The sequence below is a fragment of the Dacryopinax primogenitus genome, assembly GCF_000292625.1.
Source record: "Dacryopinax primogenitus strain DJM-731 SS1 chromosome Unknown DACRYscaffold_9, whole genome shotgun sequence".
Classification (NCBI taxonomy): Eukaryota; Fungi; Basidiomycota; class Dacrymycetes; order Dacrymycetales; family Dacrymycetaceae; genus Dacryopinax; species Dacryopinax primogenitus.
Window position 1 is genome coordinate 1,186,515 of NW_024467206.1, and position 13,585 is coordinate 1,200,099.

Genomic DNA, 13,585 nt, shown 5'->3' on the forward strand with positions numbered 1-13,585 from the left:
AGCAACACCCAATCCCAGGCCGACCCTGACCGTCCTCCGGTGCCAGTAACGAGCACAAAACAGTGAATGAGCCATTACAAAAATTACAATGCTGCAAATAAGGTATGTATGTGTTCGACCCACAATGGCCCTTGTACCTTGCTGAGTGTCCCGGTCTGTGTGGAGGACAATGGTAACTGCCCGATAGGCCCGATCCCGCCTCATGGCGCTCCCCCGCCCTTTCTCATGTATACACCCCGCCCCGGGAAGGTCTCGCCGCCGCCGATCGCCGACAGCTTTCCCTTCCCAACCACACCAACATACCGCGAGAGATAAAGCGCCGTCCCAATGGTCCCGCCAGTGTGTGCGTGCGGAGACCTGGTGCCCGCGGCTATAGCCCGCCGGCTTTCGAATGGATAAGCTCTGGATCCTCGCGGTATTCCTCGGCGCTAACCCACATCTGGGAAAGTGTCAGTCAGCAAGCATAGATCGACGTGGACCTTTGGGCAGAGGTGGGGGTGGCATAAGCAGCACGACCCGTACCGACCAACGTGGTGCGACACGGAGAGTAAATACAGACGCTGCTCACCTTCCTGAAGGTATTCAGCCCGGCTAAGATACTCCCCCCGATCCAGGTGCTGTACTTCCTCTCGGGCGGAGCAAAGATCTTGATCTTCATATCCTTGATCGTATTCTTTCGCACTTCGTTCAGCAACCTGTCGCCAAACCCGCGGCAAAGTGTAGACCCGCCGGAGAGGACGATGTTGCTGTACAGCGCCTTGCGCAGATCGAGATCGACTCGTTGGATACTGTTGACCACTACTTGATGGACACCGTCGTATTCTTGCCCGATGAGCTCAGGGTTGAACAAGATCTCCGGTGCTCGGAAACGCTCGCTGCCCAGCTGACGTACAAAGTGCGTAAGTAAATGCTCTGCTCTCCGAAGGCGAAACATCTATACCATGATCGCATTTCCATCCGGAAGCTTGAATTCCTCCTGTTTCCCCTGCTGTTCTTTCTCCTCCTTTGCCGGGTTCAGCGCGACATAACAGCACCTCTCCTTGATCTGTCTGACGACCTCTACCTCCGCCGTCGTGTGCAGGTAGTGTCCACTTTTCCGGAGCAGCACCTGCAGGTACTCCGTCACGTCCCTCCCTGCGATATCCACGCGCTGGATAGCGTGAGGCATGCTAAATCCCTCGAATACAGGAACGACATGCGTCACTCCATCCCCGCTGTCGAGTACGATCCCTGTCGTGCGCCCAGACGCGTAGAGCGCGAGCACGGCTTGCACGGAGGTGAAGAAAGCGGGCACGTTGAACGTCTCGAAGAAGATCTGTGCAGCGATCTCCCGATTCCTTCTCGGATTTAGAGGTGCTTCTGTGAGCAGCACGGGATGCTAAATGACAACAATATCAGTATCGCGCGTATATACCAAGTTGTCACCAGCATACCTCCTCACTCAGCGTACTCAGCTCTTCAGAGTACACATGACTCCAGATCTTCTCCATGTCCTCCCAGTTCTGTACGATCCCGTGCTCCATCGGGTAAGCGATCTTGAGCAGCCCACGCACTTCTTGCGCTTTGCGCCCGATGAACGTGTCGCCCTCTATAGCACCAGCGAGGACTCGTGTATATTTTGGTCGGCCAACGCTGTACATCTCTTTCAGCATTACTCTGCATCGGTATATATGGGACATACAAGGAGGGAAAATAACATTTTGGATGATCGTCCCCTGCAAATCCGGCTTTTATAGTGCCTGAGCCCTGCATGCCTGTAAGCACGTGTCGCATTCCACCATCCAATAGAGTAGACGTACATTGTCGATGACCACAGGCTGGTTTGTGAGCACGTCCTCGAACTCTGTCGCCATCTCTTGCTCTTGGAAGACGATGAAGAGTATCTCAAGATGGGGGTATCAAGCAGCACGCGGTGGGCACGAATGAAGGCGACGAGGACGCGTTGTTGGCGGTGACTGAAAGGGTCCACAGAATTGAACAGTTTCATTACAATCTTGACTCTTGACTATCATGAAGCTACAAAGTATACTTCCAATACTACTACTTCAACTATCTCTTTTACTACCACTAGTGCGTCTATTATTTCAGATATAGAAATCGCAGCCTAAATAGCTCTAGGCCAACGCCTCCATCTTCCAAGGTAACTGGCAACCGATCCACTTCTGCAAATGCATATGCTTCAACAACTATACCATCCTCCCACTTCTCCTCCCCGAGGACCCGACCAAGCCCTGCCTGAGTTGTACAAAACAGTGGTGTTTGGACCAGAAGCTCTCTATCTGTAGAGAGGCGATGCTGGGGGATGCGAATCCTGATACGGCAACTGGCAAGGAGGGGGATGTCGATGTTCGGTGTTTTCGTGCGTCTTTCTCTATAATGGGTAATCTGCAGCTCATATATGCGGGGCGTTTCGCGACCTGTTGGGGAATGAACAGAAAGAGACTCCCCAAGAGATCAGCTCACTGTCACACTCTTCATCCTCATCATTGTTGGTCTGCTCATTGGCGCAGCCGCAAGAGGGAAGATGATGGAAGTCGGTATAGATCCTGCCGACGCATGGGAAGCGTCGCGCAAGTGGTGGGAGGTGTGTCTCCCCTCTCTGAGGTGATTTTTGGGACTGATATTGGTTTGCAGGCATTGAGGTTGCCGAGTATGAACAATGTGAGAGAATCGGGAATCATACCAATGACTGCGAACCGACGAGGGACATACGAACACGTCGCAGCGACGGACGAGTCCTGAGCGGGTCTGACCGGTCTGTGGGATGCAGTAGCATAACGAGAAAGAAAGAGGGGATGCTGTATTGGTACACTTGTGCTTTATTTCATCTTATTAGGAACTACCTCTTTCTAGATCCCCGCAGAGGCTCGAGCCCTCAGTACACACTCCCGAAAGCCGGCGCCCCGTGTGGGAAGATCTCCGCGTACATGTGCGGGTACCACTTCTGGCCGACATCTGGATGGCTCCTAGGCACACAGTCAGCATCCCCACAATGAGCTCGCAACACAGACGCACTTTATACGCCCGATGAGCTGGACATGACCCGACACCTCCCGTTCGTACTCCGAGAAGTTCACAGAGTCTGTAACGACCTCATCTCCTCTTGCTCTCTTGAGGTCCAATATCTCCTTTGGTACTGCGCGCCGTCAGGTTTTCCTCCGACTCGCAGCCCACAGACATACTTTGTATCTTCGCCCCTCCGACCCGAGCGCTTAGCGCGATACTCTGAAAGAACGGCACGCTATATCTCGCCCCCTCCCCCTTGGCCGGACTCACAACCCTGTGCGTGGTCGCGATCGCCACTTTCTGCGTGACAGTCTCGAGCGCTTTGCCAATATTGACCACGAACGTCCCTGGCACGGGCGGAGCGGGGATCCACTGCCCAGCGCGATTCTGGACTTGCAACCCGGGCTGAGGAGAGGCTTGCAGTAACTGCACAGGGTCAGCGAGGACAACGAATGCATGTGAGCACACGCACAAAAGTAAAAAACCCAGCATCATAGTGCGGCCCCACGCCCTGATCCCCATCCTCAGACCTCAAGAACTCCGCCGAAGGGTACTTGACGACTTTGGATCGATGCTGCATGTGCTCGTCTGTGTCGTAAAACTGGGTAAGCTGGCCGGGAGGGATAAGCAGCGCAAGTTCCATAAGGCGGATGAAGTCCATGCTGAGTTTCTGCAGGTGCGAGAGGTAGGACAGCACTGTCTTGCGAAATCCTGGGAGGACCGAGTCGGGCGGGTACTGGGGATGATCAGCGCAGGTTCGGGAAGGGAGACACAAGAACGCACTTGAGGCGCACCCCACAGTCTCTGCCAGTCCGGGTCGCCCTCCTTCCACGGGCAGACGTACGCCGTAGCGAAATCGAACTGCTCGCGATTATCCCTCGCCCCTTTGGTGAACTCTGCGCCCTGCACGCTGTATCCGAGGAAATGCGGCGAGTTGAGCATGCTTATCTTTTTCTTCTCTTCTAGTGGGAGGGCGAACAGCTGGGGGATATAGTCTATGAGCTCGTCCACCAAGGGCTGGGGGACAGGCGAATGAGAGAGGTACATGAATCCCACGTTCACGAGGGCGTGCCGGAGGTCGGCTAGGAATCGTTCGAGGTCAGCCGGGCTTTGGGAGCTGATGAGGGACCAGTCGAGAGTCGGGATCTCGCTGAAAGGCTGTTCTACGGCGACTGGCATTGTTGGTGGCAGTTTGAAAGGAGGGCTTATTGGTAATGGGACATTGCATTGATGTTTGTGCAAGCGAGTCAGGTGAGTCGAAGGCATAATGACGCGATTCAAAGTCCCTGAACTTTTCCCCATATTGCAACAGTCTTACAAACCACCAACATCGAATTCACGGCTTGCTTGATTAATACGAACAACGTTGTCAAGCTACATTGCCGCTTCTAGGATAATACCTGAATGGAGGTAGCAGTTGCATGCTCAACTCGCATTCTCATCATACCGATGAAAGTCCATTCGACACAGTTCTTCTCAATGTCAAGCGCCCTCGTGTGACCTCATGCTCTCCTGCCAGCACACAGCGCAGATAACCCTACTCCATAGAGCAGCATCCATCCATATCTCTCTTGCTCATCTACGAAATACCGAGCCATGGCAGCCTCTTTCACCGCCCTGCACGCTCTAGGCGAGCCACCCCTCCCTCGGTCCAAACCACGGGTAGCGATCACCGGCAGCCTAGGCAAGCTCCGCCAGCCAACAACGCTCGAGCTTCTCCAACACGGCTGGGAGGTCGTAGTGCTCGACCGTCGCCTACCACAGGAGGGGGAGCGGGTAGAAGGGGTGAAGTACGTCCAGCTGGAGATGTCGGATTTTGGGCAGGTGGCAGAGACGTTCCGAGAGGTAGATTCGGTGTGTTATCTCATTTCCTCGAAGAACTCCTCATTCATATCTGCCGAAAAGCAATATAAAGGACTCGACGCTGTCGTGCACCTTGCCGCCCTTCCTGTGATCGGGCAGGCCGCCTCCTCTCACCAGTTCAAGAACAACACCCTCTCGACATATCATGTCCTCGAAGCGACACGCCAAGCAGGGATCAAGAAATTAGTGCTAGCGTCGAGCGAGACGCTCCTCGGTCTTCCACTCGATCCTCATCCGCCGGAGAGCTTGCCGTTCACGGAAGAGAGCGAGAGGAGACCGGAGAGCGCGTATTCGCTCGGGAAGCTGGTGGGGGAGGTGATGGCAGAACAGTACGCGCGGTGGGACCCGCTCCTCAGCGTGTGCAGTTTGAGGTTCTCCCTGGTATGTGAGAAGTGGGTGCCGCAGATATGGGCTGATGTACTCTGGGGTAGATATGTGCACCGGAGGAGTATGCGGAATTCCCTAGCTGGCAGGGGGATCCAAGGGCGTTCCCAGAGGGGAAGTACGAGTTCCTACTTCGATTGCAGTATTAATACTGACGCTCATTAGTTGCTGGAGTCACGTCGACGCAAGAGAGTACGTCTCCTCCCTTCCCTTCTTGTATGTGGGTTGCTGATAGACGCAGTGGAGCACAAGCGATCCGCCTCGCCCTCTCCTCTCTCAAAGGTCATCACATCTTCCTAATCACCTCCTCAACGACATGCATGTGCACCCCTTCTTCCGAGCTCGTGCGCACGCTCTACCCGGGTGTACCGTATGAACCGGTAGCGGGGAGAGGAGAGAACCAGACGCTGCTGAGTATCGAGAAAGCCAGAAGGGTGCTAGGGTATGAGCCGCGGTGGAACTGGGAGGAGGAGGTAGAGCGACTCAGAAAGGAGGGAATCATCCCCTAGTGCTCTCACTGATGTGGCAAGGCAGGTGAGCAGAGATGATACAATTGTTGGTATTCGTAGTGTACATGGTTATTGACAGATTACAGACACCCAATGAGATGCGTACAATGATGTTCTTGCTCCAAGGCCCGGCCTATGATGATGCCAAACTGTCCCCTTGCGAGTCAGTCCGTTCTCGACCCTCTCATCCTCGTCCAGAGCTTCCAAATGCTCTCGAACCCCAACCCCGACCCCCACTCACGCACAGAGGTTCACGTCCTCCACCCGACCATATCGCTCATGATCATAAGCTCGTTCTCGTCCCTCGCCAAATTGAGCGGATGCACACGCTCAGTAGCGTGCGTCGCTCCACGCTGTACATGCTGCGCACTACGCTGTACAGTCTCTCGTGCGAGCTGGTTCGAGACTGCACGGAGGGCGATGAACCCGCTTGCTCCTGTATCGTTTGTCAGTCAATCAATCGACACTTGTGGTGAGTGGAGGGACGTACCGCCTAGGAGCGCCTTTGCTAGTGCGAAAGGGAGTGACATTGGTGATTGATATTGCTGGAGATTGAAGATTGGAGATTAGGTTGCTGGCTGATGGCCCTGGATGATAGCAGGGCTCGACGTGTGCGGGGGGATGAAGGACCGACCCCACACAGAATGAGGGCTTATAACCCTTCCCCGCACGGAGGACATATCCGGATGAATAAGCGCAGTTTTGCGGATGATCTTCCTAAAAGGGAAGTGCGGTCATGTGGCACTGCCACTTGATGGGTTGGGGAGGTGGACGCGGAGGGAACCACCCGCGAGAGAGGTGGAGACTACAACTGTAACGATGTGGCAAGAATTACTGCGGATATTCTGTAGCTGAACTAAGTAACTAATCAGGACTAGGAATCGCAACTGCGAGAAAATGATCCTGGAATGGTATTGGTCAGAGATCAGCATTGTCATGGATTCCTGCCAGATACAGCAAGATATCCACTCGACGGCATTCTCTGGTCGATACTATATCATCCAAAGTACTATTTGTTGCCACGTCAGAAGGAGCTCTTTTCAGCTGTTGTGCACCTCTTGTGTACGGATTGCGGATTCAGTGGAGCGCGTCTACCTGCGGAGTGCGGAGTGCTGATCGTCCTCGAGCGCTGCGGATCCGTAGCATGAGCGACGAACAACCTCCAACTGAAGAAGGAACACTCCAGACAACGACAACGATATCTCTCGAGGCAGAAGGCGGATCGATGCTCTTGTATGTGTTATGCCGTGCTGGCAAGGATCGATATTGATCTGGACATGCTCTAGCTATCGTAGCAGCTGTTTCTTTGGGGGTTGCTCGCTTACATCACTAGGTCGAGTGCTCTGTTGCCTATGGGTCTTACTCCACCTTATCTATCATGGCACATTGTCCTACTGTGATCCTCTGGATTGCTCCTTCTCCTGGAGCTTTCGGCCCCCCGCTTCTGTCTCCCTCCGCATCTCATTAGTCCCCCCTCCCCCCTCTCAAGCCTCTATAAACTCGATTTTAATCCCATTCCAACCTTCGATCGACGAGTGTGAAACTCTCGGGTGCGCACTTTGATCCCAATGCCGAGTGACCCGGGTGATGAGATTGGGATGGGGACGACGACTGAAAAGACCGAAGGTCGAATAAGTATGGCGGCATTTTGGAAGGTGCAGACCGTGAGATAAATTCCCATATACGGACAAGCATTGCAGGTACAGGAAGCGACATGAGCACGCATGTTGCAAATCCTGAACATCGACGGTAACATTCTTCAACTTCCGTATTTCGCTTGCGCCGACAGAATGGAATTTCCCCTCTTCAGAACTTGGTTTACCCCTTATATCCTGTGACGAAATACGCCTGATGAACGGATGCGCGTTTTTGCACGAAACCTTGCAACTGCTCTTCTGCTCTTCTGTGCTGCTTCTGCCTATCGAAACAGTCAGGTTTTTACTTCTCGACCAATACGAGTGGCATGTCGGACACCACGGGCAAAGGGGAATCGTCAGAGCCTATAAGCAGGGCGTCCCCCCCGCAGCAGGAGGTACGTACGGCGCTTCATTCCTTACTACGCTGAGGAGAGTACAGGGCGCGGAATCTGTTCTCAAAGCCGGTGAGGACCATGATATGGAGGGTTGCGGTGAAGGCGCTGGTGAAGGAGGTAGGGAGAAAGAAAAGGACAGTGATGACGCTGATATTGCCAGCAACGCCGCGGTACGCTCCGTCTCTTCAAAGCAGGCCTCAACTTACATCCTCCTCAGACAGTCGGTACTCCCGACCTAAGCCTCGACGTACGCCCCTCTTGCACTCTCCCGCACTGCTACTGAGACCTACCAGGCAAAGTTCAGAATCGAGATCCTATTGATGATGCTGTACCTCCTCAACCTCGTATGGTGGATCGGCCGGCGGTATGCAGAACAATCACTCGACTTGCCGATATTACGCCAGCGCCCGCCTTTTCCGAATGCGTATATCCCGCATGGCTTTCCTAGCAGTAGTCGGAGGCCCACTGGTGCGCGGGAAGAGACTGTAGGAGAAGAGGAGACGACGGCGGAGGAATGGGAGACGGATGAGCTCTCGGACTGAATACGCAGGTTATCGCTGTAACAGTTATAATTAAGATATACGAATTCATATTTTCCGCCTCCTCGGATTGCCCCACTATTGCAGTTTGAATGTAGAAGAAAGCCGGAAGGAAGTCAAGCCGATCGTGTAAGTCGCGCACGACTCTTGCTGTTCAGGTGATATGAATGGGAGAACGTATAACTAGAGTCAAGGCGCTTCTACGCGGTCACCATTTCGAGTGAAATAGTGCAGCAACAGCTTCGAAGGATGATCAAAATGAAAGATTTCATAACACCAAAAATATGATGGTTATGACCGGGATTGAACCGGCAACCTTCGAGTAACATTAGTATTGGACGACACTTGCTTGTGGCCGAACAGCTGTTATTAGCTCGACGCGCTAACCGATTGCGCCACACAACCGATAGATATCCATAGTGAGGACTTTACGATCCAAATTAGTATAAAGCAATAACTGAAATCCTTGACCACTCTCAGGCGAGACTCCTCTAAGACTTCTTGATTGGACTTTTGGGATGGTCCTTTCATGCATGTCCTTCAAAGTATACAGGAAAATGTGTTTCTTCATTCACTGATGGCCAAATAACCAACACTCTTCGCCGTATCGACCACACACTGCTCCAAGCTCGTCCACCCTCCCAGCAACTTCCTCCCAACCTCCGAATCGACCTTCAGAGGGCTCGTGACCCACTTCGGGTTTTCGTCCGGAATGTTGGCGTCCGGATAGTGTTTCTTAAGGATGCGGATGAGGTCGTTCCACCCAAACGGACCGGCGGCGGCCCAGATCCTCTGGTCGGCCAGCTCGGGCTTGGATAGGCCGAAGATGTGCAGACGGGCATCGTCCCGTATGTCGATGTACCATTCTAGCAATCGTTAGTAGGGAAGCGGGGATTTGGGATTGAGAGAGAGGAACATACGGTTCGGGACCACCTTCGCATCCTTGTCCTCGCCTTTCATGAGATTGACAACCCAAGAGCCAGTTGAGTGAGGGTCACCGCACTGATCAGAGCCTTAAAGCATGTAACAAACTTCTGGGCTGAACACTCACCAAGATTGGGCCAAAGTTTGCATCCGGCAGTATCGTCACAAACTCGAATTTTGGCTGCAATTTATGATAGGGATGGCATCGGTCCTAGACCGGACTTTGAGGACCGCGGTCCTGCCGATCCAGTCCAGGACTGGACCGTCCGAGGACTGGACCAGGACCAACACTTTTGGAAAATCCGGTTCAGTCCTGAACCGCGAAGGACCGGTCCAGTCCGGTCCCACGCAGCCACCATTTCGCCATGCAATTGGGTGCAGAGTTTGACAGTTTTGGCGTTGCAGGGATGGTGACCGGTCATGTCATGGTGTTGGAAGAGGTCGGCATATCATCTGACTGACTGGCATGCCGTTTCAGGTGCATGATGAATCTCGCGTGTGCTTCCTCCCGCTCAATGCCATGACCCCACATTGACTATTGAATAGAATTATGTCAGCATTTAGTGGACTGGACTGGGCACTGCTTTCTCCTGTCCCTAGACTCTACTAGTAATATGTGGTCAGGACGACATGTGCCAGAGGCTCTTATTTGAGGATCCTGCCAGAGTTGTGCCATCCAGAGTAAATCCAGCTAAAGTAGCTGGTTAATTGACTTCTTTGATCCTGACCCAATAATAGACCCTGCCAAGAAAAACAAAGGTGATGATCAGGTCATACCTGGTAACCACACATCCCTCTCCTGACAAATGGCATCTACATCTGGAGCATTCTCCAGTTGTCCCCCTCACAATCTTGATGAGCTCCTCTCTTCTGGGCCTGGGCAAAGTTCATGACTGAGACCAGCAACCAGAGTCACTTGATGGGGGGTCAATCTCATATCCAGACCCATCCAATGAGGTTCAGGAAGAAGACAGATGGCAGCACCCATCCAGATCAGTGTGGCCCAGTCACACCTCAAAAGCCAGCATGGACAGCATGCACTCAGCCTCAAGGAGCTACTGCAACAACCCATTCTGGATGCTCCCCTCATTCGAATTGGACACAGAAGGCGGGATGTATACTCCATAGCAGCTCTGGACTGGAGGTCTATACAGATACAAGCTCAGGAAGAGGAACACCTTGCAACAGATCCAGAGGAAGCAGCAGTGATTTGGTTTGTTCAAGATCAGCTTGAAACAACATATGTAGAGGATTCTGGAGAAGGCCAATGGGAAGATGTTGAGATGGGAGAGGAAGAAGAGCAAGAGGAGACATTGTATCAGGAGTGGGTGGAGGTCACATATGCCACTTCCATCTGTGCTGGATCAGAGCCATTTGTGTACTAACTTGGGACCCAGGAGACAATCATATTGCTCTGGAGAAGGGTCATATGCAAGACAAATCCTCCAACAGGCCATGGCATGGTCTTTGATGGATGACCTCATGGACAATCTCCTGAACTGGCGGATGCAAGGACAGGAATTTCTTGCTGAACATAACCCTCTGGATTCAAGGTGAATGTTTGAACTGCAAATTGTCACCTGGAATGGTCTGGAGAGACAAGTTTTGGAGCTCTTGATCAGCACACAAGCCCTGTCTGTGTTCTCTTGAGGCATGGTTTTCTTGCATGCAGCCCAGAGGTCCCATGAATGGCAGTCAACATCCAGATCTTGGAGGTTTACCATAGAGTGTGGTTATGTGGATACATGTCTCTGGAGGCATGGTCACATGTGCTCTGTGATCTTCATGGGGTAAGGTTGTCTTCCCATTTAAGTCAACAGTGGATTGGTCCTGACAATAGAACCAGACACCATATGACCCTTCTCTCCAGAGGAGATTTGCAGATGCATATGATGCATATGCCCTCCTCCTCATGGCTCTCAAGAAAAGGGTGTCAAAAGTCTTTGGTCAAGATTCTATGGATTGGCATGTAAAGCACACCTGTCCAGCTTGTACATACAAGGTATGCTCTTGACATTGAGAGAACAAATGAAATCTCATGAGCTCTGAGTCAAGCTTTAAGATGAGCCCAGTCTCCCTCTCTCCCAACTCCTCTGCAGTGACAGCAACAATTCCAGCAAGAGGTTTGCTTATGCTGGCCATCAAGATCTTCGAGTTTATAATAGTGACTACATACTCCTGATAGAAGAAGTGGACTATTTCAAGAATGATGTCTGACACTGGGGAGACTCTCAACACAGGGGAAAGACCCATCAAGAGGTGATCCCACTGATGGCCTTCATCCTGAGGAAGGAGCACACATTGGTCTAGATAAAACATTAGGAGCCTGCACAGAGAAATGGAAATCTTTGCAAGCACACAAATCTGGACAAATTTTCCAGCAAGCCCTCGCCAAGACTGGTCATTTCCTGACTGTTTGCCAGCATGCCTTTATCTGTTACTCTGTTGATAAGTCCGGAGTGGAGAACTGTAAGTCTTACTCCTGATGACAGCCCAATCAAATTAATACTCTTTCCAGAGCCAAATACTCAATTGCCTCTCTGGCCCAGCTACTTGATGCTTGCAGTCAAGACATTGGATTTGGTTATGATATTGGCTGCACAAACTTGATCACTGTTTTCCAGAGCAGCATTGGCAACAAAGCTGCTGCATCTGGACTTAGGTTTTTTGTAGGGGCATTCCATGGATATGCCCATAACCACTGGTGCCAGATTCATTTCCACCCACAAGTACTGACTATTGCTGGTCTCAAAGATTTTGAGACCTGTGAGTGGGTGTTCAGTCAAGAGAATTGCTGTGCCCACCTATTCCGGCATGGATCTGCATTTCATCATCATATGACTCTAGATTGGTTTTACCAGACATGGGATTTGGATCACCATGCTGCCCTGGGTGAGTAATTTCTGGACCAGAATGTGTGGTACTGCTGACTTGATATACAGGTGAATATCTGTACCAGAACTACCAACAGGCAGTGAAAATCCTCCAGACAGAAGGACCAGCCATATTGTCCTTCCTCAAGACTCACCATCTTACCTCAGATGATCTGGAGCAGTTTTGCCAGGATGAGTGAAACCTTTTTAACAATCTCCAGAGGGAACCACCCAGCAACAAGAAGGTGTTTGAGTATCTAGAAGTACTTCAGTTGCTGGACACTGCACAGTATGAAGATTCATTTCCAGAGATCTCATGATGATAATGAGACATGGCAGAGAGGAGCTTGCAGCAAGTCAAGCCAAAATGTTCATTGTTTTGACTCCAGACCAATGGAGTCAAGCCAGTATCCAGAGTGAGGGCAGAGCAAATGAACACCAACACTTTCGGAAACTTTGCAAAGTGCTGGATCTGGAGGGGTTAGTGACCAATCTGGAGACTGCACTGAATACTGATTGATGGATTCTGGAACATCCATGTTGGCTGCATTATTCTCAGGCAGCAGAAAGTCAAGAATTCCAGTGGGCTCTGGATTGTCTGGAGACTCTTGTCATACAAAGGCTCTTCAAAATTGAAAAAATGAATGCTCATGGTACCAGTAAGTGTTATTTCCAGACTAGCTAATCAATCTGATCTTTACCAGATTACAAAATGTGCACTTCAATCATGAAAGCACTGCAATTGAGGAGCTTGGCCATCCAGAATGCTCTAGCAGACTACAATCATCTGGCATCTTCTGTCTCGCCTTCCCAACCACAACTCACAATGTCTGCCATTCTGGATCATGCTTTCCTTGGAGAATTCACAATCTTATGGCATGGGATGGCTCCGGACAATGTTTCCAGGTGATGGATGCTCCCCCAATATTGAGAAGTGGTCATGAAGTTTCTTCTCCTGAAGTGTGCAAGAGAAGAAATCCGAAGATTGGACATGGAAGTGCAACAAGTCCTGACCACTCTGGAAGATGAACTTCATGATATGTGTATGTACATTGACAATATTGCACTGTCTGGAGATGCTGCCCTTGTGGCAGAGATGCACTCCAGATGTAATGCCAGGGCAGCCATTGATGCACATGTTCTCAAGTGACTTTGTGATATCATGCAGCTGCTGGGATACTCTGGATCCCATGTACAAGGTGTGCCAGTCTGGAGAGCACAGGTTTTGTCTGGATGTGGACCACCAGATCTTTCTGAGGGAAAGGGAGGCAAGCATTTGGGTCTGGATATGAGAGGGGGGGCAAACAGATTAGGTGTGGAAGGGCAGGAGTTGTCTGGACAGGAGGAAGAGTGCTCAATTCCCAAAATTGAGGCACTAGCACAAGCATTTGCAGTAGGAGTCTGTCAGGGCACCAGCTCATTGCTTGGTCAAGAGACATGACTAAGCCTTTATGA

General features: G+C 51.5%; 8 protein-coding genes and 1 non-coding gene across 9 annotated transcripts; 5 read left to right on the forward strand and 4 right to left on the reverse strand.

The window, feature by feature from the left end:
* Window positions 1-70: 70 nt before the first annotated feature.
* Window positions 71-1,853, reverse strand: DACRYDRAFT_67032 (actin-related protein; the record flags this gene model as incomplete). Its single annotated transcript, XM_040775833.1, has 6 exons — window positions 71-439; window positions 569-883; window positions 941-1,378; window positions 1,434-1,632; window positions 1,682-1,746; window positions 1,800-1,853. The coding sequence occupies 6 exons, from the start codon at window positions 1,851-1,853 to the stop codon at window positions 371-373; spliced, it is 1,140 nt and encodes a 379-aa protein (XP_040628929.1). The 3' UTR covers window positions 71-370.
* Window positions 1,854-2,172: 319 nt separating this feature from the next.
* Window positions 2,173-2,608, forward strand: DACRYDRAFT_52097 (uncharacterized protein; the record flags this gene model as incomplete). The annotated part of the gene is made up of 2 exons (XM_040775081.1): window positions 2,173-2,359; window positions 2,436-2,608. Coding segments are annotated over 2 exons (360 nt in total), but the record flags the coding sequence as incomplete, so codon positions are not given.
* Window positions 2,609-2,875: 267 nt separating this feature from the next.
* DACRYDRAFT_89047 (Clavaminate synthase-like protein) lies at window positions 2,876-4,185 on the reverse strand (the record flags this gene model as incomplete). Its single annotated transcript, XM_040776892.1, has 5 exons — window positions 2,876-2,966; window positions 3,016-3,136; window positions 3,183-3,432; window positions 3,473-3,742; window positions 3,790-4,185. The coding sequence occupies 5 exons, from the start codon at window positions 4,183-4,185 to the stop codon at window positions 2,876-2,878; spliced, it is 1,128 nt and encodes a 375-aa protein (XP_040628931.1).
* Window positions 4,186-4,602: 417 nt separating this feature from the next.
* DACRYDRAFT_79730 (NADP-binding protein) lies at window positions 4,603-5,762 on the forward strand (the record flags this gene model as incomplete). The annotated part of the gene is made up of 5 exons (XM_040776414.1): window positions 4,603-4,860; window positions 4,912-5,250; window positions 5,301-5,371; window positions 5,419-5,445; window positions 5,495-5,762. The coding sequence occupies 5 exons, from the start codon at window positions 4,603-4,605 to the stop codon at window positions 5,760-5,762; spliced, it is 963 nt and encodes a 320-aa protein (XP_040628932.1).
* A 31-nt stretch (window positions 5,763-5,793) lies between these two features.
* Window positions 5,794-6,374, forward strand: DACRYDRAFT_22423 (uncharacterized protein). The gene is made up of 2 exons (XM_040772789.1): window positions 5,794-6,198; window positions 6,253-6,374. The coding sequence occupies exons 1-2, from the start codon at window positions 5,828-5,830 to the stop codon at window positions 6,257-6,259; spliced, it is 378 nt and encodes a 125-aa protein (XP_040628933.1). The 5' UTR covers window positions 5,794-5,827; the 3' UTR covers window positions 6,260-6,374.
* Window positions 6,375-7,684: 1,310 nt separating this feature from the next.
* DACRYDRAFT_22424 (uncharacterized protein) lies at window positions 7,685-8,393 on the forward strand. The gene is made up of 4 exons (XM_040772790.1): window positions 7,685-7,794; window positions 7,839-7,964; window positions 8,012-8,041; window positions 8,088-8,393. Exons 1-4 carry the CDS (start codon window positions 7,726-7,728, stop codon window positions 8,334-8,336), a joined length of 474 nt encoding a protein of 157 aa, XP_040628934.1. The 5' UTR covers window positions 7,685-7,725; the 3' UTR covers window positions 8,337-8,393.
* A 228-nt stretch (window positions 8,394-8,621) lies between these two features.
* On the reverse strand, window positions 8,622-8,738 carry DACRYDRAFT_t39. Its single transcript has one exon. It is a non-coding gene; the product is annotated as a tRNA-Ile (tRNA).
* A 162-nt stretch (window positions 8,739-8,900) lies between these two features.
* On the reverse strand, window positions 8,901-9,441 carry DACRYDRAFT_52244 (uncharacterized protein; the record flags this gene model as incomplete). The annotated part of the gene is made up of 3 exons (XM_040775091.1): window positions 8,901-9,199; window positions 9,254-9,335; window positions 9,385-9,441. Coding segments are annotated over 3 exons (438 nt in total), but the record flags the coding sequence as incomplete, so codon positions are not given.
* Window positions 9,442-11,641: 2,200 nt separating this feature from the next.
* Window positions 11,642-12,157, forward strand: DACRYDRAFT_52131 (uncharacterized protein; the record flags this gene model as incomplete). The annotated part of the gene is made up of 2 exons (XM_040775082.1): window positions 11,642-11,701; window positions 11,750-12,157. Coding segments are annotated over 2 exons (468 nt in total), but the record flags the coding sequence as incomplete, so codon positions are not given.
* Between the last annotated feature and the right edge of the window lie 1,428 nt (window positions 12,158-13,585).

Coding starts and splice junctions, on each gene's coding strand:
- DACRYDRAFT_22424 (XM_040772790.1), top strand. CDS start 7,726: ATGTCGGACACCACGGGCAAAGGGGAATCGTCAGAGCCTATAAGCAGG. Junction 7,795..7,838: donor CGTCCCCCCCGCAGCAGGAG/GTACGTACGGCG, acceptor AGGAGAGTACAG/GGCGCGGAATCTGTTCTCAA. Junction 7,965..8,011: donor ATATTGCCAGCAACGCCGCG/GTACGCTCCGTC, acceptor CATCCTCCTCAG/ACAGTCGGTACTCCCGACCT.
- DACRYDRAFT_22423 (XM_040772789.1), top strand. CDS start 5,828: ATGGTTATTGACAGATTACAGACACCCAATGAGATGCGTACAATGATG.